The 25,175-nt window shown below is 45.3% G+C and overlaps 1 protein-coding gene across 22 annotated transcripts in view; it reads right to left on the reverse strand.

The window, feature by feature from the left end:
• Positions 1–25,175, reverse strand: part of ANKS1B (ankyrin repeat and sterile alpha motif domain containing 1B) — a 1,016,307-nt gene that overhangs the window by 2,375 nt on the left and 988,757 nt on the right. For 21 of the 22 annotated variants that reach the window (XM_044745264.2, XM_044745227.2, XM_044745210.2 and 18 more), the window contains 2 exons: positions 19,889–20,026; positions 3,210–3,377 (listed from right to left, as the gene is read on the reverse strand). In XM_044745264.2, the coding sequence (XP_044601199.1) occupies positions 3,210–3,377; positions 19,889–20,026 (306 nt within the window). The remainder of the gene's footprint in view (positions 1–3,209; positions 3,378–19,888; positions 20,027–25,175) is intronic. The other variant, XM_044745254.2, reaches the window with a different exon arrangement.

Below are 25,175 nucleotides of genomic sequence, written 5' to 3' on the forward strand. Positions count from 1 at the left end.
CTCCTGCATACCAAGCCCACGTGCAGGGCCTGTGCACGCATCATCAGCTCTGCCTCAGTGCTCTTCTCCAGACACCTGCATGCTTGACGCCCCAAAGTCAGTCAGGTCGCTGCTCAAACATCACTGCCTCACCTGTTTACCCTGTACGAAACAGCACCCCAACTTTTCTGCTCTCCTCTTCTGCTCTATTCTTCCTGATCCTTATGCCACATACATCATATCATATTTGTTTATTTGTTCATCCTCCCCTACAATGTATGCTCTTGAAGGTGGGATTTTGTCTGTTTTGTTCATTACTGTTTCCCCCAAACTTAGAAAAGCTCCTGACAACCCAGTAAATAAACACAGTAAATATTTGCTGAATACATATCATTAAAAGAACGAGGTAATGTCTAAATGGAGAGCTGGAGGACAAGCAAGAGTTAGCCTGGTGAAGGTAGGGGAGAGGGAACAGCATGTGCAAAGTCCCTGAGGCAAGGGAAAGTGGCTGTTTGAGGGCCTGCAGTCAGTCTGCAGAGTGGGAGATGGGAGGGGAGACACTGAGGGGGAAGAGGTAAGCAGGGCCAGGTCAGGCTGAGCCTTGAACCAAACAACACAGCTGAGCTATAAAACAGTTAAAACCATTTTAGCCCCTGTGCATAGAGTCAAAGAGGCCATTCCTGGTAAGGCTTGAGCTGTGAGCTCTCAGGAGGGGTCTGGGGCGAGTTCTTCACCAAACTGCTGCCTCATCCTTAGGTGTTTCCACGTCTGCCCCAGCCCTGGCCACCTGCACTGCTCGGGATCGCTGGAGCAAGGGGACTGCAGGAGGGACTCTCCTTTCCTCTTGCACTGTGAACTTTGGAGCCTGGAAGGCTGTGGGATCCGTGCCCATCAGCAAACTTCCAACGTGATTCGATTATGTCTTCACAAGGCAGTGGGGAGGTCTTCACATGTTCTTAGGAATCACGGAATATTTCTCAACAATAAACAACTGGAGCCGAGGGAAATGGAACATGGACTCCAGTTGAGTGGAACGGGAATTTGAGGCAGTTAAAGAGCATCAGTATTATTCACTGTGTTTTTCATATTTCTCAGTGAAGCCTTCTAGAAGAATATTCTATGAGCCCTTATGGCACCCAATCCTTTGTGCTTTTCTGGAAGAAGTTGATGGGGACCAAAGTCAGATGGAGGTGCCTGCTGTGAACAGATTTATCCAGCCCACACGAGAATGAATACAATCATCTAAGAGATAATCCCAAAATATTCTGAAAATTCCTGGACATTTAACTTATATTTTTGTGGAGGAAGACAGACAATAAACAAACCTCCAGTAAGAAATGTGACACAGAAGTAAAAGCAGGTGATATGCTTGAACATGACTAGGTGTCTACCTCAGATTGGGTGGTCCAGAGAAAGCTTCTTCATGTAGCCGAGGCCTGAAGGACAAGCTGGAGTCAGCCATGTAGAAATTAGGGGGACACTAAGCCAGGTGGAGGGAACAGGGGGCACACAGGCCTCAGGTCGGAGTGAGCTGAGTCTGTTCCAGGAACAGGGAGGCCGGAGCGTGAGAGAGGAGGGCAGTGGGGAATCAGGTTCGGGTCCTCGGGGCAGTGGTGCCGTGGGCTGATCTATGTGGGGAGATCACCTGGTTGCTGTGTGGAGGAAGGGAGTCCGTCAGGAGGAGTACTGCATAGTCTTGGAGGGTAGTAGCGGTGGGAGCTTGACTGAGGAGAGAGGCAGAGGAAATGGAGAGGAGTGGATATATCTGAGAAATGTTTTAGGGGCTGAGTGGATGAAAACTGCTCATGGGTTGGACATAAGGGGTGACAGGAAGACAGGAATCAAGGACGACTTCTAGATTTACGGCTTGAGCAACATGGTGAATGGTTCTGCTGCTTACTGAGCTGGGAAAGATCTGGAGAGAACAATAGCTTTGAGGGGAGAATCAAGACTTCTGTTTGGGACACACTAAGTTTCACCTGTCTGTTAAATATCGAAGAAGAAACTGAACATGTAGGTCTGGAGTCTGGAAGTCCCTGAGGATGGGGCCAGTGGGGTTGGGGAGGTGCTGAGGTGAGAGACCGGGGTCAGTGCATGGTGTTTGAAGGAAAGATTTTCAGAGGACGTGCAGCTCCTGGTGATGATCAGTGATGAGGGATGAGCATGGGAATGAACGGCAGAGGTGGGGTGGAGGAAGAGAGCCCAGAAGTGAGCCGTCAAGGAATAGAGAGGCCCGACACCAGGCATCATCCCTAATGATGCCAAAATTGCCAACAATGGTGACAGGAGTAGACGCTAAAAAGAAGACTGTAAACAAAAGCCACACGGTCACAAAGGGAGGTGCCCCTCTGCAAACATTAAAAATCCTACACTTCCCTGACTCTGGGCACAGGGGGCCGTGGGGAAGAGGAGAGAATTACAGATTGAAGGATATGTGGGTGCGAGAGCAATGCATCTGGGGGACGCCTGCCTGCTCGAGTCCCAAGAGTTTCTAGGATGCCATACGGCAGCGGGAGCAGAAACCAGATGGGAGGCAGGTTGGGAACATTCCAGCTCTGGGTATTGCTACTACCAGAGGAGGCCGCTTTGAAGTTATGAAAGTCTGTTAGGACAGGATGTCTGCAGAGCTGGTGGGAGGCAAGGGAAGGAAATTCCTGGAGGAAGGCAGAGGATGACGAGGAGGGGCCGCGCCTTCTGAACAGTCACCACTCTGCGAGAAGCCTCAGCTGCTGGCAGAAAGCACGCAGGGCCTGGTGCAGGCCTGGCGACGCCTCGACCCGTGCACAGCCTGTGCATCTTGCTTCCTCTAGCTTGGTACCAGGGACGCCTCACCTGCCAACCTCTCTACAGGCCAGGGGCTCATGAGAGGCTTTGTCCCCTGGTGGGATGGCAGGAGAAGCCTCAGGGAACGTTGTTCCCAAGCTTGCCTGGACCTTCAGGAAAGATTCACCAAGGACATCAGGAGTACCCAGTCCCCCTCATGGGGCTGCTGAAGGCGACACAGAAAGGAGCATTTTCTTAGGTGTCTCCAGGTTCAGGCAGATGGTCCCCCACAACTTTGCAGGAACTAGGCTGAGAGGATGACAGACACATGTTGGAGGAGGCCAAGGGCAAGACAGAAGGGCAGACCCTAGGTTCTAAATGGCACCAACACCACACAAGGGCCTGGTTAGCAGCCCCCTTTCCTTCCAGTTCAAGGTTTTCCGAACACCTGCATCTTTTCTACTTACCACCGACTTGCGAATGCTTACGCGGGGCTTGGGGATGGGTTTGGAGGGCTTGTTTTCAAAGCTTTCTGGAAGGGTAGAGGAATGCCCCCCTTTTCTTGCTTGTAGTGCGAGCTGGTAAGCGACTTCAAATGCCTGGCCCAGTGTTAGGATGATTTCGTAGGCTAAATTCTGCAAGAGAAATGAGAAAGCGTTTACTATGGGCACACGACAGATTGGAGCAAGTCAAGTGGCTGAGGAACACAGCAGGAGGTGAACCAGCCAGGATCTTGAATGCTCCACCTGACCGTGAGTCAGTGGAAATCTGTGAACAGGACCCTCCATGTCCGATTTAGGGCCTACATGGCATTAGTTACGGATGCGATGCAACTGCCTACAGCATGCTAAGGAGCTGACTCCCGGCTTCACCCACCGGCCCGGAGCCCTCTCCATTCAGAGCTCCCTCGCGGGCGGCTGCTTTGCTCCCCAGGCCCTGGAAGGGACCGGGTTCTGCTGGGCCTGCAGCTGAGTTCTGGGAGGATGATCCCACACACTCCACAGGAGGTGTTTCTGAGAAGTTTGGGTCTTTTTACCTCAAACATCTGTGACTCAGTGAACATCTCTGAAACACAATCAAAACCTAATTTAGGCGGAGGGGAGAAGCATTAGTCATGCTGCTGTGGCGTCTCACAGTTGCAGCAGCAAGCCTGCAAACAGAGCCAATTATCCAGCTATTTCTTAAGGTGCTGGCTCTCCCCTGTGGGTCCACTCCATATTTTATCATCAAATAAGCAAGAGACAGGTGATTCTGTCAGGTCCGAATGCCACACCAAGCAGCGCCTGGAAGAAACGTTCTTTTCTTTGGACCTTCCATCACTCTCCTCAAGACGACTTCTAGCTTTCTCTTCTCTTCTCCAGAAACAGATCTTTGACTGCTCCCTTCTCTTCTGAGCACAGTGCCACCCCGTCTTCTCTCACTGAGAAAACATGACATTGTCTGACCCCAAAGAGGCAGAGTCTTGAAAATACCCCTGCGGTCACAGCGCATCAAAGAGGGGGATGCCTATCGGTCACAGAGAGATTTCTCAAAATCACCACACCAGCTGAGAGCAGGTGTGGTCTGTCCCAAGTTTGCATTCTGATGAATGTCCCTAGAATGTCTGTGGTTTTTCAAAGCCACAGGAATAGCATTCTGCTTATACTGATTTTGCATCTATGCCCGCCCCCTCCACCCCAATCAAGCACACAGAATAGCTCAATTCCCACGATTCAGGGGACAACTCTCTGGGATTGTTTCCACTTGATGAAGATGGAGAAGGAGATGCAGGATGGCCTTCAGAGGTCACGTGGAAGAGTCCATGCGTTTCTGGACCGACCAGATTTCAGATCAATGCCAGCCTGTCATGGTGTTAGACCTAAGCGGAGAAAACGCCTCTGAGCATGAGCTGATTTGACAGAGGATGTGTCTTCTTTGAACTGCTTGTTAAGAACTGATGGCCCCACAAGACAGATGTGTGCTTGTTGGAGACAATGAACCTCGCACAGCCAGCTGAGAGCTTCCTGCAATGAACACTGAGCCCGTGTTTGCAGGATGAGTCAGACTAGTAAATTAGTAATGCCCCAACAAATGACAGCAGAGGAGGGCTGGCAGACAGCTCTGGCCATCACCACACAGAGAGGCTGAACCCTTTGACTGCCTACACCCGGCACTCACGTCATTGTTAGCTTTGCCTCCTAGAGCATGGATGGGTCCCCTCTGAAAGGCAGACTGGGGCTTCAGACTCCTGCAGTCTCCGCGAGAAGTCGCGGGCGCTTCCTCTCCTTCACCACCACTGTGGAGATGGCTGAGGTCCATCTGTCAGGGATACGCAGCAGATATTCGTGCTCTGGGTGGCTGATTGGACTACGGGAAAGATGGCAGATCCAGTGATTCTATCACATGCAGCTTTTAGATGCTGGAACAGTGGAGCTTAATGAGTGTGAATTCCTTTAACATTCACCTAAAAACAAGTTCCTGAAAGTGAGATTTACTTAAAGCTCCAGTGTCTTCCAATGAAAGTAAAAAGATGCTCATTTGAACAAGTGAGATTTTTCACATGACTATTATGGGAAGCCTACGGGTTTTGAAAGGTACTAGGTTAGCAGCTCTGCCCTTTCATTTTTAACTAGTTCCTGGTGTTAGGAAACTGCTCAAATGAGACACAGAGACCAGACTGTGGGCCTGAAGTTTCCTGCCAAACAGCCTCTCCTGGTTTGGCTTGCATTCTCCTTGACGTCTTCCTTTTCATTTTATTTTAGAATGCTTTACAGAGTTCTTCTTTTATGATTATGTAAAGAGTTGGACAATCCTACCTTTCCTATACTTTCTGTCACCTCAGTGTTTGAGGTATCCATTCTGGACAACAGGGAGGGCCCATGGGCACGAGACACGAGGAACAGCTGCTGCTGACAGGGCTTTTGCATGCCGAGTGCTGTGGAGGGGAACAGACGCTCATATGATGGGACCTGAGGACACATGTCTGAACGGGGAGGAAGGTTCATTTCTCCGGCCTCTCTTTAGTAACATCCCCACTATTTAAAATGGGAGGAGAGTTATTGTGAGAGCAGGAGACTCTACTGGGACAAGGCCAAAAATAATATTGCAATGTCAGGGGGGCTTGGGTGACAAGGCCTTGCTTCCTCCTTTGAGCCAGGCTTGCTGACCCCAGCAATGCTGCCTGGCACTGAAGAGCCAGTGATGCTGCTCAACAAACCTGAAAGCCCAGTTACTCTCTGCTTTCTGTATATTATTATTGTTGCAGCTGTGGGGAGGCCAGCGCCCGGCACACTGCAGGCACTTGGTAGGCACTAGCTGAACGAATGAGTGACTATCCAAATAACAAGCTGGAGCGACAACACTACCAGTTATTACTAGTGGTAGTATAGCTACCATTAAGTGAGGGCTTCATAGGTGTTAGGCATTGTGCCAAGGGCTAGATTTATCTCATTTAAGTCTTACCACAACCATCTGCAGTAGAATATCATTATCCTCAATTTATGGATGAGGAAATTGAGGCTCAGTGATGTTCAGTAACTTGCCTGACATCACAGAGCTAGAAAGTTACAGAGCTGTGATATGAACCAATATTTGTGACTCAAGAGCCCATGTTCTTAACCCTACCCATGCGTGGTGGCTTGTCTCCAAGATAGCTGCCATCACTCTTCCCCGTCCTGTACATGCCGTGATGTCCCTGTTGAGAAGGCAAGGCTGTTCCTGCACCTCCTTGAATCTGGATTGGCTTTGCTGACTTTCCCAACTAGCAGAATGTGACAGAAGTGACATGCTGGGACTTCGGAGATTAGATTTTGAGGAGTTTTGCAGCTTCCGCCTGGGCCTCTTGGAACAATTGCTCAGAGGGAAACCAGCCAAGTGTAAAAAGTCCGACCACCCTGAGATCACCATGCTATGAAGACGTCCGAGCCTGTTCGGGGGAGAAGCTGTGTGGAGAGAAAGAGCAGCTGCAGCCATCCCAGCCCAGGCTCCAGATATGGAGTGAAGGAGTCATCCTGGACATCCGAGCTCAGGAGCCGCCACATGGAGAGGACCCAAGGCTCAGACAGATGGCCCCAGTTGAGCTGTCCCAGCATCTGCAGCCATCTGAGCCACCCTAGCGGAGGCCCTGGATACCGTTGAGCAGAGAAGAGCAACACTGCCATGCTCCATCCAAATTCCTGACTCGCAGAATTGTAAACATCATAAAATGGTTGTTGCTTCATGCTGCTAAGTTTTGGGATGGTTTGTTAAGCAACAATAGACAACTGGAACACAATGCGATGCCAAAGGCAGCTGGCTGGACCCTCATTCAGGCCGCCGGAAGAGGAAGCGTCAGCCTCAGAGCTGGGATGAGCAGTACGCAGCTGCAGGAGGCCAACCCTGGAGCCACCGCCCCAGCTCTAGCCGTTGGGGAAGCAGCTGATGCCTGTGACCTATCCTGGGCACGGTAAGCACTACGGTGTCCCTGGACACATGCCAGCCCAAACCACAGAGCTGAAACGTCCTTTTAAGCTAGCACAGCCATGCTCTCATCTCCAGTTACGACCTCCCTTGGGCATAAATTCAAACTCATTCAGCTTTACATTCACGACTTCACGTCTCTCAAATGCTATAACCAGGCCGGTTTCTGCCCTTGGCTCCTTCTGCCCCTCCTAGCTTACTGGAAAAATACTCACCTTGGCCTCTCCAGCAGGAGTCTCTTTCCTATGATCACATATGGCAAATGGTCTTGAGTATTTTATACCTTGCACAGACCACCAGTGAACGTACAAGCGTGTGCATGTGCTAGCGTGTTTGGTGTGGGCGTAGGGGGTGATTACGAGGAAGAGCATAGTCTGAGCTTCAGTTTTCTTATCTTAAAACAAGGATAATAATATACGCAGTACCCACCTTAAGATTGTTCTGAGAATCACTCATAATAACATTGAAGCTAATGACGATACCAGCTAACACTTATTATTTACTGTGTGCGATGTACTGTGGGACGTGCTTCATGGACTATCTCATTTAATCCTGACAACAACTTGGCGCTGTGGGGCTATTATTATTCCCATTTTGCACGTGAGATAAGTAAGCTCAGGAGGGTTAACTAACTTGCTCATGAAGCCAGCACTGGTGAGCTGAGATTTGAATCCAGGTGTTCTGATAGGCTGTGTTCCTGACCACTACACCTTAGAACCATGCTTAGGGTAAAATAGAAGACTTCTGCAAACTGTTAAAAAAAAAAAAAAGCTTAAAAACATGAAATACAGATGCTCCTGGGGGGTCGATGCATCTTGGCTGGGGTGAGGGTCCCTAAAGGCATGCAATTTGGGTCTCATGCTAGGACAGTGGAGAGGCAGCCTCTCAGCAAAAGGTGCCCTTTATGATTGAACATGAACCATCAACAGAGGGGTTCTCAACCCGTGGCCTGCCCCGTCAGGGATGTGGGGGATGATGTGAGGGATGCGAGGCCCACTCCCGCTCCAGCAGAGGCTCTTTGGGGTGCAGGCAGGGAATCCCAATACAATGGGGACAACTGCCCAGGGGGCAACTCACAGTCTCTGAAGCCCTTCCCCTTCCCTTCTCCCGCAGGGATTTTAAGCCATGGATTAAGAACTGCTACATCACAGGACCCTGAGGAGCTAGCATATCTTAAGGATAGATCCTAATTGTAATCCAGGGATGCAAACTTGTTTTTCTTATGCAAACTGGGGACGTGTAGGCAAGCTTGTATTTACTGTGGACTACTTAAGGCAGCCAGGACTGCAGTTGAACATCACCACGGATATTTACTGAGCTGCTTCTAGGTGTCAGGGGCTGAGTCCCTGGTGCCTGGCCAGTGCCTGGGCTATAGTGAGTGACCAGGAAGTGCGCACTGAATGAAGTAGGGGAGGGGAGGCTCATGGAGAGACAAACAGATGTCCCTCCTTGTCCTCTTGCCTCCTAGGCGCTGAGGCGGTACCCAGCACACACATTAATTTGGTATTGGAAAAACTGCAGCACAGATTGTGGGCAATCTCTCCCCTAGGAGAAGCTCTGGCCACCCAGGTAATTAATTTATACTAACCGGCACATCCCTGGGATTTTTCTGTGCTGGAAACTCTTGGTTTCAAACTCTTGGTTTGAAAATCTTTTAGGTTTAAGGGTTCAATGGCATCTGTGCAAGAATATTCATTACAGTGTTTAAAATTTTCATTAATAGGGGACTGATTAAGTATACTACATAGACCTTCACAGTGGAACAGCAGGCAGCCACTTAAAGTGAAAATTGAGTCATTTAAAAAACTGGTTAAAAGACTTGTTAAAAGTAAAAATATATGTATACAAACCTAGATGGTATCTGTGTGCATAGAAAACAGGGGTATACATCAAAATGTCACTAGTAGTTTTCACTGAGTATTGAGATTTTGGATGATTTTTCTCTTCTTGACACTTTTTTGAATATTCTGGATTTTATTCAGTTAGGGATGAATAATTTTTACAATCATAAAAAATCCTAAGCTTCTCTATTTTGATAACAATTAAAAGCAAGAGAAAGTCTTCTAGTTCAAAAAATCTTGTTCCCTCTTTATCCATCACCGTGGGCTTGTGAGTGCCTCTCCCTTCTTTGCAGAGAGGGCTGGGGACTGTTTTCCAGGCAAAATCCAGGCGCTTGTAGGTGTTACCATGGCTCACCTCAGGTACCAGTGGGGCTGGCCATCCATTTGGCCAGGAATCTTGCTTAGGCTCTTGAGATTTAGATGTCAATTCTAACATCTGCCCAGTTGAATTTCAGAATACTCAGCTCTTTCTTTAACCTGGAACCCCAATACCTATACTCCAAGAGCAGAGCAAAGAGTCGAACCTTCTACTGTCCAACTTCTATTAAGTCCAGCTGAAAAATGCTGTGTGCAGACATTAACTTATGGACACGCAGCGCATCCACTCCTGTATCTGTGCGTAATCCCTGCACCAAGTCAGACCACCTGTGAACGTGAACCACATGCTATTTCCTCTCACAATGATGATAAAACTGCAGCAGCAATTACCACATGACATTGCTTGCCACGCCCCAGGGCCCAGGCTAAGTGCCTCCTGTAGATGAGCTAACCCTCACGACCACCTTCCAGAAGAGGAATTACCATCCCCACTTCACGTGTGAGAAGCTCAGAAGCACTGAGAGTGACGAATTTGGCCAAGTTCACAAAGCTAGTAAGGGGCGGAGCCAGGATTTAAACGCAGATCTGACTTCAGATTAGCCTGTGTTTTGTGCCACTGGGCTATCCTGCCTTATTCCTTTCATGAGTTTGTTGGTGTTCTGTACCCCCCACCCCCCTTCACTGAGGGACCTTCTAAGGAACCAGCTTGCGTTTTGGAGATTCACAGTATGAATGTTAGTGAAGACACTATCACACAACATCCCCTCAGGAGACACAGGACAAAAAGTTCTTTCAGACTGAAGTCTCACTGAAGTGTTGTTTTCTGAGAGGATGGATTCTACTCTTCTTTCAAGGAAATATAAATCATGTAATGACTGTATTTCCCTATTTGCCTTGACCTCTAGGAAGCTCAGAGCCAAATCTGTGGCCCAGCTATAACAACTATGTAGAACTCTGTGACCTGCATATTGATGTTAAAACTCTTCTCTTGGTGTTGATCTTCCTTTTAGTCTGTATTTCCCCCAATACAGATCTGTGTGTGTTTCTATTTTCAGGGTTATCACACCTATTCATGTAGGCTGCCTCCAATCCTTCATGGAAGGAGGCATGGTATAAATGGTGTCCATTTGCTCACGTAAACGTTTATTTGAGAGCTAACTTTGTTTAATCTACTACTGCCAAAATGGCTGACAAGATACATCAGACATCAGCCTCCATATCATCAGGGTACAAAAAAGTGACAAAAAAGGAATCAGCTGAGGGGGGAGGGGACGCCACAGGGGGAGAGGGCCCTGCTGATCTAGGCTGGGAGGTTGCTGTTTACAAATGGACCATTCTGATCTGTCTACCAGAACTTTCCATTAGCAATAAGAAAAAACAACCACCATATTTCAGTGACTGGAATTGAAGGAACAAATAAATGCGTTAGTTCCACAGCCTTGGAAAATTACAAGCCCAGCCCTGGGAGTTGGCAGAGGTTACCCACACCTGAAGAGGGTGCAAAGACAGACAATCAAGGAAAGGGAATGGAAGCCCCGGGCATGGCAGGGAAGCCCAGGGCATTAGGAGGAACCTCAGAGGTTTGCTACGCCAGTTTTGGTGAGTAAAGACCACGCCTGGATTGTGGGCACGGGCTAAATCTGCCATGGTCTACCTACCTATGGCACCCATCACTGCCACTGAGGAGATGGCACTGAGAAGGGGGTGGTCTAGGTGACCTTTAGGTCCCTTTCCACCCTGGAAGCTCCAGGATTCTCTGATTAGAAGAAGCTGTTGTCTGTCCTCTACCCAGCCAACCATAGATTCAGTTTAGAGATGTATGTACAGCTGACACCTTGTTAAATAGTAGCACATTATGCAGAGGCCAGACTTCAGGGCTCAACACTACACCAGCCAGTGCTTAGAGATGCCACGACCAAGGAGCTGGCTTTCATCTCAGAGGATGTCCTCATTGCAGCAATCACCACAAAAACTATTCCAACTGGTCAAGCATTTTGTCTATTACAAAATTGGCTTTTGTTTTTGGCAACAGATCCTTTTCCCATCTCCCACCTTTGCCTAGTGAGTTACTGCTCATCCTTCAAGACTTATCTGGGGCATTAGATCTTCCAGGAGCTTTCTCTGAATCCTCTTTCCTGACTCCCCAGGCTAAGCCAGGTGTCCCTCCTCGGGCGGCTCCACAGCACCTCGGGCACAGCTCTCCCTTCTGCATAGTATTTACCAGGATTCTCTCATTTTAGCTCCAACTCCCGCAGCTGACTGGGCTCCTTGAGGGCTGACTAGAGTCTCATTTGACTTTGCATCTCTAGGGCTTAGGATACATCAGGCACTCAACAAATGTTTGCTGGAGGAATTGAAAAAAGGAAGCCACCTGGTCGTTCCCTGAGATAAGAGGGCTTGCACCTCAAGGGTGAGACAAGAGTGAATATGGATGGCCAGAGGCAATTCTGTCCCTCTGTCTTCTCTCCCACAGGCAGACCTGGATGAACAAATGCTGAACAAATGCAGGCAATGCCACTAGGGGCCTGAAGACAAAGGAAAGTGTTTTTCAATCTGGGTCCTCGGTGGGGTGTCCAGAAAGAAGCTACATTTCTCTTTTGGCTGTATTTTGCTTGTACTTCTTGTTTTTTGTTTTTTTGTAAGGAAGATTTGCCCTGAGCTAACATCTGTTGCCAATCTTCCTCTTTTTAGCTTGAGGAAGATAAGCCCTGAGCTAACATCTGTGCCAATCTTTCTCTACTTTGTATGTGGGACGCCTCCACAGCGTGGCAGATGAGTGGAGCAGGTCCGCACCCGGGATCTAAACCTGCAAACCTGGGCCACGGAAGCAGAGCATACGGAACTTTAACCACTGGGCCATGGGGCCGGCCCCTGTATTTCTTGTTTTTTAAGACCTAGGGTAAGCTTCATCTATAACTTGCTTCACCCACGTCTTGAGGCAAAAATAACTTTGAGAATATTCTGGGCATATTCACAGAATTCACTGACATCTCCTTAGCTTTACCTATAGTTAGTTCTCTGGAACACAAGCCAGAAATTAATCTTGATAGATTATACTTACAGAAATAAATACTGCCCACTCACAGGTCTTCAGCATTTAGAAATAAATATTAGGCATTCCGCTAAGATGCCTCTCTGATCCAGGGCTGACATATCAACTGGCCAAAATGCAGACAGCTTCTTTAGGGCTAATTTCAGCTAACTAAAAGAATCATGAAGTTAATATTTTCCTCTAATTATAACAGGGGAATTATATTTCCCCTAATCACATACATGTAGACAATTTTGAAAATACATAAAGAAGAAAATAAAAATCACCTGTAAAAAGTCTCCTGCTGGGATACAGCCAAGGCTACATTTTGGTTTATCTTCTTTTTACATTTGTATACATACACACTTTTATATGCTATATGAATATTTATATATGTGAATTTAAAACCAAATTAGAATCATATTCTATATGCAGTTCCGTAAGTTGCTTTTTTATGCAACATGAAATCATGAACGGTTTTTGCATGCCATTAAATCTTCTTCAAACACCAGATTTTTAGGGGTGCAGAGCATTCCACCATATCTGCTAATGGTTAACTGCATGCCTCACCCTGAGTACATGAGTCCGCACTGGCTTAGTGAAAGACAGCAAGGAGGTTGGCCCTGCTCGCCAAATCATGACTTGCTTTCTTATAACATTCCAGGTTCTCCATGAAGATCATGCACTGGTACCCCGTGGTCACCTGTCCACATGGAAGCACAGCCTAAGGTGACTGGACAGCAGGCCTCTTACACCTGTGCTGGAGGGACTGGCCTGCCAGGGCAGGAGGGAAACACGATGGATTTCTATCCTGTTACTTGGCAGGGATTTGGGGAAAGGGCGAGCAGGAGAGGGATTTGCTGGATTTCAACCTCTCCCCACTCTTCAAAAGGAAAAGCTCCTAGTGGAAGCTACAGTAAACCCTTCACTGACTTGTGACGCCTTTGAAAAGGGGCGCTTACCAAACCGAAAACCCTTTTTATTTTAACCCCTGTTGTTGAAAATCTTTCTGATACGGACAAGTCCATTTCCTTGGCTTGAGAAACACAGTAAATATAAATGACTTTTCTTGCTTATTGCAGATGTCTGTCTAATGCCCCAAGCTCATCCTTCCAAAGGGAATTAGTGAGTTGTCACACCTCCAAATGTACCACACGTCACACAGACTAAACATTCAACTTCCAGCCTGAGCGCCCTTCCTCTGGGGACTCCAGCCCTGCTGGGTGCTGGCTCAACTCCAGGATGGCACGGATAGGATTGTATCGCAACTATTTGTAACATCCCTACTTCTCCTACTGCACTATGCCCTCCTGGAGAGCAGGGACCTGGGCCTGACTCATGGTAGGGCTTCAAGAAACGTATTTTATATGGACTCTGACTTTTTTCCTCAGGTGTGGAATAGTGCTGCAGCAGACATATGTAGTGAACCCCAACTGGGACATAACTCCTCTCACAGGGCCTGGCAACAAGAATACAACCACCACCATAACAGCTACTACTGCTCTCTTGTCCTCAGTGCTAAAGCTTGGTTGAAGACCACATGCTGGAAACGGATGTGTGTGAGATCATTTACTCTTACAATAACTGTAGGTGTGGGTTCTATTGTTATCTCTGTTTTACAGATGAGCAAACTGAGGATGAGAGGCATTCTTGCCCAGGCTATTATGCAGCTAAGAAGTGCTGAGCTGGGATTCAAAACCAGGCTGAATCCTAAAGGCCACGCTCTGAACATGACATTTGATTTTCAGTTACTTGGGACAAGGTTATAATGAATACATGTATAAACACTGCAAATAATCTGTGAAAAAAATTTCAGAATGCCTACTTCTAACTTTACAGAAAAATTTAAGGCACAGATAACATCCATTCTTCCCTTCCCCCTAAAATAGGGATGAAAGCAAAAAAAGAGTGACTATTATTCTTTGACTATGCACCCACCTTTGGCTTTATGACTTGATTAATTCTCAATGATTTATGCCAATAGAGAGGAGATACGGATAAATGCAACCCAGTGGTGTTAATTTATTCCTTCTTTTCAGTTTTTTTTTTTTTTTTTTTTTGCTGAGGAAGATTTGCCCTGAGCTAACATCAGTGCCAGCCTTCTTCTATTTTGTATGTGGATGCTGCCACAGCATGGCCGCCACCTAATGGTATAGCTCCATGCCTGGGAACCAAACCCAGGCCGCCAAGGCAGAGTGCCCCAGACTTAACCACTAGGCCATGAGGCAGGTCCCCAGTTTATTCTTTTTTTTGGTAGGTGAATAGGTGATGGTGTATAAGGACCACAGGCCTTTTTAATTTGATCAGGGCCAGTCACTGCTCTAGGGAGCAGGATCCCTCCTGTGACTGACTTGAAGAGTTTCAGCTGGCTACACAGTGCCAGGGAGTGGCCTCCACTGACCTGGAGGTTGCTGCTTTATAAGTGGGAGACTAGCCAGGGAAAGTGTTTCAGTTCCATCTTGAGGGCTCTATGAACCTTAACAGTTTTTTATATTGCCAAGTATTTTCATAGTATCATGGCCAAATAGGTTGAGGGCCATTTTCAGGTAGAAGAGATGAGAAACAGAATGGGAGAGACCAGCTAGCTCCACGTACAGTATTAATCTAGTTGTCAGAGGTCAACTAACATCAAAAACAACAACAGAAGTTCTCTTGCACCTTTAAATTTCCACTTTGCGGGGCATCCTCTGCAACATAAGCCATAAATACTTCTCATCAGGAACCTCAAACCACTCCATGGAAATAATCTCAGAGTTTAAGAAAGCGTGAAATAGGTGAAGGTGGTCAAAAGGTACAAACTTCCAGCTATAAGATAACTAAGTCCGGGCAATGTAATGTACAGCGTGGTGACTATAGTTAATAATACTGTATTGTACATTTGAAAGTTGCTGAGAGAGTAGATCTGAAAGTTCTCATCACAAGGCAAACAATTTGTAACTATGTGAGGTGATGCACGTTAACTAAACTTCCTGTGGTGATCATTTCAAAATATATACATATATCAAATCATTATGTTGTACTCCTGAAACGCATACCATGTTGTATGTCAATTATATCTCAATAAAACTGGAAAAAAATAAAGGGTTCAGGAATTTTAATTTCACTAAACTGATGAGAAAACCAAGAAGGAATCTGGTAGCAGAGCCAAAGTCAGAAGTTGGCATGGGTCTCATTGATCATGACAGCTGGTTGACTCTCCTGTTCTTCTTCTATGCTTTGGCTTGCTGGGACATATCGATGGGAGAGTACTATGAAATGCTATCACACAGTCTGCTGACCATGCTTTCCAGCATTTTGTCATTTCTGTTTCTCCCAGTTTAGATCCTTTCATGGCCCACATTCAGCGAAGAAAGCACAGGAAAGAGGGAGCTTCGTCTCCCACTTGTGCTGCCCACCCGTGTCATGACTTCCACATTCCCTACACAGGCCTGAGCCCAGTCTAAGCCGCACCATGTGCTACACACTGATGATTAGAGAATTTAGGAGTTGCAAGTAAGAGAAAAATGAGCAAGGTTAAACATATCAATGACTGCAAACATTCTTTATAGAGAAGTGGGAATTAGCAAGGGTCCAGCGGCAGTCATGTCTTTTAATGGTATTAAAAAAACCCAAACCTTGGGGGCTGGCCCCGTGGCCGATTGGTTAAGTTCACGCGCTCCGCTGCAGGCAGCCCAGTGTTTCGTTGGTTCGAATCCTGGGCGCGGACATGGCACTGCTCATCAAGCCATGCTGAGGCAGCATCCCACATGCCACAACTAGAAGGACCCACAACGAAGAATATACAACTATGTACTGGGGGGCTTTGGGGAGAAAAAGGGAAATAAATAAATAAATAAATAAAATCTTTAAAAAAAACACAAAAACCCCACACCTTTCATATTTTGAAACTATTGAATGAAATCCTTCCCAGATTTTTAAAATAAATCCAATACTCCCAGAGAGAATGCATTAAAATCTTTCTGATCTACCTATCTCAATTCTATTACTTAGAAGTCTAGACTAACTGAGTGAATAATACGATAGAAGAGCGATAATTCCAAATTACCTTGGTTAGGTTTGTCTCTTACCTATGGTGGCCTTCTAAGGATGGTCACTGCAGCCTTGGGATCTGGTGGCCACTGAAATATCCATTCTCCCTCTTGTAATCCTAGCAGCATTTAATTCTCCTTCACTCATTTGACACAAGTGAGGAGGAGAGAAAAGATGATCCGTGTTTAAACCCACAAGTCCTAGTCTCATAACACATCTTTCTTTTCTGCCCAATTGTACTGCTCCCTTTTCTCCCAGGTTTTCACTGCCTATAAGGTGGAGTTGGAAAGCCTTCTGTTCTAGAGTGGGTGAGATGTGTTCTGGGCCTAGCAAGTAAGAGCTGTGAACAGACATCAGCTGCCACAATAGTGAGAGTCTAGAAGGCAGAGTAGGTCTGGTGCTTGCTGGTAGGTATACATTGGCTTTTTTCTCGGGAACTCTAATTCCATTTTTGCTCTAGTCTTTATTTGCATCTACTTGTCATCTAAGACTGAAAATATCACCAGCTGAATTTAGCATAGATTCTAAGTAATGGAAACAGGCTTATAGCTCATAAAGTATACTATTTCCTAATGTGTGTTCTGCAGAAGGTCACCCCTGCAAGGGGCTCTCTAAGAGGGGCTACCAAGGCCAAATGAACTTGGGAAAAATGACCCACTGCACTCACTCCTGGCATCTGAGCATGTGAAAGTCTCCCCACTGTCCCACAGTAAGTGAACTCTGTTAAACTTACATGCTAGCTTTTGTAGGGGGGTTTGGGCCTCCCTTCCCAGACCACAGGATTTCTATGGGAAAGGCTCTGAATTTCAAATCTAAGTCTCCATAAACCAGAGGCATCCTAGACATCCCTGAATTTTCTGATGACAGCAGATATTCATAAAAACATTTTGTGACCCATAAAAGGTTTACAAGGTCAAAGTGACAATAACTTTGCAATTAAAATAAATATGTACTCATACATATTAGCTAAAAGATTAAATGTATAATGTATACTTAAGGTATTCTTTTCTTTTTTTTTTTTTTTGCCATTTGGGCAGCCCAGGAGTCTGACTCATATCAAAAGAATCTAAAGGCTTCAGGACTGGACTGAATATGGAACTGCCCTACATAAAGATTCAAAATCCATGCTCAAAGAGGCTTTTTTTAGTGCAAGCCAAGCTTGTTGCATCTCGAAATTGTTCAAAGGCCCAGGTCAAGGCTGGTGGCCTTTGTTACTATTTTTGAAGTTAGACAAACTGTGTTCACCTAGAGGGGATTAAAATGGTGGATTTGTGGTGTAAGATGAAAATCCTTTGGAGCTGATACCAGAATCCTAAGTTTGTGAATGTCCACATTAAATCAAACATCTGGATGAAAAGATAAAAGAGGAAGAATTCTCCACACATTTCCAAATTTATCAGGGAATCATGTTGATCATAAAACTAAATAGTAGATCATTTTTTCCCCACATTTCACCTTCGTATTCTGGGGTCACATATACATAGCTAAAAAACTCAAGGGGGCAGATGACCCAAGGGTATCATTTTTAGTTTGAGTGTAGAACAATATTTTGGATACTCATATTAACTATATATTACTTTAAAAACCAATTTAGAAAGAAATGCTGCAATACTCAAGGAAAGCTCGGAATTGATCCTGAAAAGTATCAGAATATTAATGTTGATATCAGTGAAAACACTGCAGAGCAGCAATGTACCCATACACGGCCTGCAGGGCCAATGTTTTCTTTCTATTGTTTCTGTTTTATATATTGCTTCTATTTTTTAAGCTCCTTTACAAGGGCAGTCGGAAAACTCTAGGCCATAAACACGCTTGTGGCAAATCTATATGTCTTTTAGCAGGAAAAGGGCCAGGTGTCAATCATGACATTGGCAGAGAGAAGAGGTGGGATGGAACTAACATTGAACACCTATCATTTATGAGTGCTCCACGTATATGTTCTTTCATTCCACTCCTGATGAAAACCTGTGAGGCACAAATCCTTGTACCTGTTTTATAGACAAAGGAAATCAGGACTCAGAAAAGTCTGCAACTTGTCTAAGATCAGGGAATAGGTAGCTGAGTCGGGATGCGAACTCTGAGCTGCCTGTTTTCTCTACGACACCAATCCAACTCCCACAGAAAGAGGTGTTTCATGAAAACCAAAATATACATAAACAGAATGGAATTTTACTGTTTAAAGAAACAATTGTATTTCACAAGAACAGCAAGTTATGTTTAAGGCACCAGAACCTAACGCTGCGTGTGCTTGGAAACCCTGAGTGAAATGACTTTAATCCACACCGTTGATCCCCTGCAAACCAGAGATATTTAGAGAAGCCTTTGAGGGCTCTGCTTTACAGTCCTTACTGTTTCCACTTTTATATTATTCTCCTCATGCCTCCCAAAACGGAAGGAATTCTTTGAAGGCACATGAACATTCTTACCTGTTTCCAGTCTTCAGAAACTGAAAGGGAGGAGCCACTGCAGCATGACACAAACACTCCAGGCACGTGCCCCACTAACATACCTCAGGATGGTGTAAATTTTGGATTACAGTGGGTCTGTGGGTGGTCTGTCAGAACTGAAAAAGACTGCTTCAAGCAGTCTTACTCATGACACAACTGTGGGCTGGCCTCCCAAGAATATATTACACTGCAATTTCTGTGTAATTCTTTAAACGTGTATTTCAAACGCAAGGAGCAGAGAAGAATTATCAAATTAAAGTGATATTTAAAAATTTTTCTGATTACAAATTATTTCATGGTTACAACCAAATCCGTTATGTCTGTTTCTAATGCAGAATGCCCAATGGACTATATTAGAGATATCCTCAAGCAATTTGTACTATCTTGAGGGTACATACATATCTTAAAGGAACATTTGCTATTTTCTAGAATTGCGTTCATTTTCCAGGTTCATAATATTTGACTTAGTTTTTAGACTTAATGACAAATAGGACTATCATTGGTGTAACACCATAAGGACGTCATCACAAGACTAACTTCTGAACAAGCAAATGGGCCAAACGTTGGTGTTCCCAATTACTATCTGTAGGTGTCCAATTTGACTACTATTCAACACAGAAAACCACAAATATTTATGAGGCAATGAAATTTATTTTTCTTCCAAACAAACCTAGACTATTATGCGCTACTACTTAGAAATGGCTACAGAAAAACCGACAGACATTAGCAAAGGAACAAGAAGTTGGATGACATTTACAGTATTTTGTTACCAGAGAAAGAAAGGAATTTGTCACATTTGAAAAGTGAAGTTAGTAGTTGAGAAATGACAGTTCAGATACTAGGTAGAAGTGGAGTTCTAAACTTAATGGATAGTGAAAATCTAGACAGATTTCAGAAAAGCTGAGTCTGCATTACACCTTACACTAGATACACCTTAATACTTAGTAAATAAGCCAAGTATCTTAATTGCAAGTTGAGCTTTCAGTAAAATCCAGGGACATTTGGGAACATACTTAATCTGTCCAAAGAGGGTAGTTACTCACCACATCAAAGGCAGTAAACACATGACAGTAGTGGTGGTTGGACTTCAAATCTTTTGTGATATAAGCGAATGTTGAGAGGTCTTCTGGGTCCTGGGCAGCACAGGAGATATTACGAATTTCATGCTCAGCAATTATGTTCTAGAAGAAATGACATAAAGAACCATTGTTTTCCTTTGTAAACCAGCATATTTTAGGACCAAGGTAAGTGACCCAGGAAGTAGCTGCTTTCCCACTTTCTAGAATGTTTCAGACCAGCAACATTCAAAGTGATCCAACCCACTATCCATGGGCAAATGTATGCTGGGCCCAGAAGCAATGTTTTCATTTAATTAAAAACAACCTAAAATAGTCATATCCTGGAGTGGTGGTTCTCTCCAGGTGCTGTGCACAGGAGCAGTTTGGGTGGCAGACACTTTTTAAAAAGATAGTAATTACTAAGCATTTTACTGTTTCCATTCCCCATGTACACCTGTAGGCAGGCAGCGCTGCCTCCTGCTAACTCTGGAATGGATCTCGCCTGCCATGGTCCACAGCTGGGAGGAACACTGCCCCAAGGAGGCTGATCCCTCACCATCGTGCTGCCCGCTGTCTGTGCCCTGCCCCAACTCCCCCAGAGAAAAGGCAGACACAGAAGGCAGCAGGCAGGTGGAAGTGCCCTCTTTTGAAGACTCTGTGGAGGCTAAGGTGTAGGGGGGAATGAGGGAAATGCCACACTGCAATGTTCAGGCCTTGGATGTCCTGCTTCACACAGAGTCCTGTGGATGACACCACTTCACTAACTATATCCACCATGTGTATAATTATGAGTGGGCCCTGTGGTTATCATTATCATCTTACAGGTGGGGAAACTGGTACCCAGAGAGTGTCAGTGCCTTACGCAGGGCAGATGTGGAGCTGAGACTGAAGTTTGGGATGTCTGACTGTACAGCTCAGGTGCTTTCAAATCCACTGCAATGCTCCTCATCCCTACCTCTCTCTCACTGGTTTAACATTAGTGCATTTTTTTCTCTCTAGCATTCTTCATGCCATCTCCCTGTCAGCCCCCTCATCCTAACCTTCCTCTAAGAATAACTGGTGGGAGGTAAGCGAGGAAAGGTTTAAGAACCATTATCCTGAAGCACAAAATAACCAAGGAACTTCATCTTGGCCGCAAACCCTGCTAGAAACTTCTTTTGATACACAGATGTATTTAAAAAGCAAAAAATTTCACATAATCACACAGTCATTTTTTTATCTTATAATATCTCATTTATCTTTTTTGCAGTTGTCATAGATCTAAAACCCTCAGTGTTTTAGTTAGCCTAATTACATTTTAATTGCACAGTCTTAAGTAACCTGTTGGCAATATAATGTTCCGCGTATACCCATCAATGCCTAAAAACACAAAATGTCCTTCCCTGACAGCACCCTCAGCAAGTACTCCATGTCCCTCACTCTACTGAGCTGCGTGGTTGAGAAGCAATTATAGAATTAAAATGCAAAAGAAAATGAAATTTAGACATTCTTCACTGTGGCCCTGTATGTTGACACTACATGCAGCACCGTCAAAAACAACTCAAATTGAAATCAGACGCCCGTAAACAAGTAACATTCTATTGTAAGATGCAGTTTCAAAATAGGTCACGATCCTCTTCTGGCATTCAGATGGCATTTCTTCAAGCAGAAAACTAAGCTAGGAATTAGTGAGTCTTAAAATGAATTAAAAAATAAGATCAACATAGTCTTTACAGGTATGATGTTAACAGGTGCTGACAGCCACCACCGTCATTTTAATTGGGGGCTGCTGTTACCTCAGGAAGTACGTGTGGATTTGGTCTCACCTGTCCAGGATCCACTGTTACTGGAAATAGAACATTGGCTCCAACTTTTAACTAAATTGACATTTTGTTTTCTTGAGATCCTTTACTAGCAGAAGGTAGATCAACTTCTTGGGAAAGTGTTACAGTGAAAAGTGCCCTGTGACTTTTATTGCACTGAATTCCCTGAATCTTGCCAGTTCACAAGATGCCACACTCGATGATTTTCAATGGTGTGTGACAGCATTGTGGGCCTGGGAAAAACTGGAAAGTAGGTAACATGTATCTTTGGTGATCTCTCTTTATTATGGGCTGCATGCCTGTGTCCTCCTCAAATTCATATCTTGAAATCCTAACCCCCAAAGTGATGATGTGTGGAGGTGGGGTCTTTGGGAGGTGATTAGGTCATGAGGGTGGAGCCATCATGGATGGGATTAGTGCCCTTATGAGAAGAGATGAGAGAGCTGGTTAGCTCTCTCTGCCATGTGAGGATACAGCAAGAAGATGATTGTCTACGAACCAGAGAATGGGTTCTTATCAGATACCAAATCTGCTGGTGACTTCACCTTGGACTTTCTGGCCTCCAGAACTAAGAAGTAAACATTTATTCTTTAAGTAACGCAGTCTGTGGTAATTTATTACAGCTGCCCAAATGGACTAAGACATTTTTCCTCTGTCTTTCTTGACTCTCCCTCCAATTTTCTCTAACCCCCCACTGCTCTATTCCCCAGGAGCCCAGTGCTGTCTTTTAACTGCCCATGAGGCCTGCCCTCCTCCATGGTGCTCCGTATTCCAAAATCAGCCACCTCGCTCATTGTTGAAACTTTTATTCCTCTGTTTCCAAGGTTTAAACTAGAGGGAAGGCAGGATAACAAAAATATTCTATATTCAGTTAAGAATAACTGATGTTTAATCATTCTAACTGGCACTTAAAAAATATGCTCTTATCTGAATTCATATGGATGGTCCGCGGAGGAAGGATTTTTGAACAGCACTTCCCAATATATCTGCTGTACTAGGATGTGGTGAGGACCTGGGATCTTACTATTGAAACACAGCCATCACTCTGCATTGTCCACCTTTGCAGAACAGTGAGGTCAGTTCTCTATGCATATGATGAATCCAAGCCCAAGGATACTACAGCTGCAGACCTAACGGAGATTGGATGGTTGGTTTCCTCCTAGGAGAAGAAGCCAAGGAGGCATACATTCCTTCTGCCTCCTGTCACACATCAATTAGTGGCTCTTTCACAAATTAAAAGCTGACATCATTGTGAGGTACAAGAATGTACTACAGCTTAAAATGGACTCCTCTTACATTGCTCAGCCTCCATATCTAAGCACGGTCTAAGGAGACTTGAGCTTTTAACAGGCTCAAGAGAAGGACTGGGGAGGGGCTCACACTGCCCTTTCTTTGGGATAGAAAGTTTGGCAGCGTAGTACCCCTCAGCAGGGAGAGATTTTTTCCTGTCTGTTGCCCTTCATCATGTTGAGAAATTGCTAAAGAGGTGCCTGGCTGTCAGGTGTAGAATAGAATTGTTTGGTCCAGTCAATTAATACAGAGGTTCTAAGAGCGGTGTGTGATCATGAACTGATGGATCCTAGAAAAAGGCCTCTCTCGCTTCCCTCACTCTGGGCTCTGATGAGTAGGGCATTTCTCCTGAATCTCCTCCTCAGGCCAGGCCTTTTCTGTGTGAGAGAATGCAGTGACCCCCAGAGAGGGACCATAGATAGAGGCAGGAGCCCTGGTCCTGGGCTAACTGGTGGCGCCCTGTTGAGCCCCAGATGCAGATGAGGACAGCACTCATGCTTAGTGGGTTCTTAATTTGACTCGGAGTTTCTTAGGAGAAGCAGGTGCTATAAAAAACAATGGGCACTAGTTTAGGCAAATGTTCCAAAAAATTTTATGCCTAAAAGAATAGCATAAGCCCCGTTTGAAGCTGGCATTCAAAAAAAGAACCAGACAAACAAAGACAAACTCCGGCAATGCATCAGTTCTAATTTAGCTGGATGGGAAGACTGAAGAGGGGCTCAGAGCAGGAAGGCAAAATGCAAGCCACCCTCAGGTGAGCTGGATGTGGGGACTGTGTCACTTTTTGGAAGACCCTGCTGATCTGAAGATGGGTCTGTAACTCAATAGTCGTAGTCCTCTGGGTCAAATGCCATGTTCAAGTGACCTTCGGGTTAGGGGTCTACAGAAAGCTGGTGTGATTTATCTATAACATTGTAGTACTAAATCTATTCCAACTTCCATTTTTAATTCAAGATCATTTTCTCCTTCTTCTTTCTTAAATAGGGATTAGTGGTTCAATTTGTTTCCTAAGTTGCTAGGCGATAAATTTATGAGTTTACAACTAGGCACCTAACCCTTCCCCATGAACTCAGCCAAAGCCATTTATTTATCAGAGTAAAAGGAAAGAAGTGCTTTGCCGGAGGGTTCATCTTTCACATAGTCTAATAGGGCTAACAGGAATGGAAGAGTAATTAACACAAAATTAATTATCCACTGCACTTCAAACTAATTGGTGGAAGGTAGCTGTGGAGTAATAGAAAAAACATTAGGGTAGTGACCGCGAAACTCAAGTTTTAGTCCCACTCCATGACCAACTGGCTGTGTGACTGTGGGGCAGTCACCTAGTGAAGGGCCTGAGGCCTGTCTCTCCCTGTCCAGTGCAGGTTGAATACCCTTCTCTGTCTCACCAGGGCAGAGCTAAAGAGACACGATGGTGAGGAGTGGACTGTTTAAGAATAAAGAACAATGAAAACATCAAACATGAATATTAAGGTGTGACTTTTGGTTGTGCCTTATTACAGGCTGAGTGGCCATTAGTACCTCAAGTCGTGGTCTTCAAAAATGTCTACACTTCACAAGTCCTTCACTGCAAATCAAAGTAGCGCACCAAGACAACATTTCCCAGGGGAGAATCTCAGGTACACACTGAAAGCAGGCTCCGGAGTTTATCAGTGTGCTCCCTTCCTGCTGTGGCATTAATTAGAGGTTGGACTTTGCTACAGAACAAAGTGTCACACAGATGCCACCACAGACGCTGCTAGAATCTAGGTGTATGAGCGCAGTTCCTTTCACGCCACAACTTGTGGATGATCCTTCAGTGATGGATCCTCCACATCTTCTGGAACCAGTCCTTCAGCCCCGGCTGGGGGAAGGGTTTCTCAGCCTACTACAAAGTCCACCAGTGTAGCTTTACACTACTCCTTTTTTCTGCCTTTCTACTACAATCTCTCTGCTTTGGCTTCTCACATACCAACTACTAAACTATGGTCCTGAGTCACCCACTCTCTCCCTATCCACTGTTAGATTGGGGTAGATCAGCTACCTTGCAGGACAGTAGGATGGGGTCCTGGTAGAACTGTCAATGTTGAAGTCAATGTCCCCAAATTCCTAAAAAAGCCAGGCCCATGTTGTCATATAGTCATAGAGAGGTTGGCTCCACCTGCCACCAACATATGCATTTTGCCTTTGCTCTAGATTTT

Source organism: Equus asinus, chromosome 4 (genome assembly GCF_041296235.1).
Source record: "Equus asinus isolate D_3611 breed Donkey chromosome 4, EquAss-T2T_v2, whole genome shotgun sequence".
Classification (NCBI taxonomy): domain Eukaryota; kingdom Metazoa; phylum Chordata; class Mammalia; order Perissodactyla; family Equidae; genus Equus; species Equus asinus.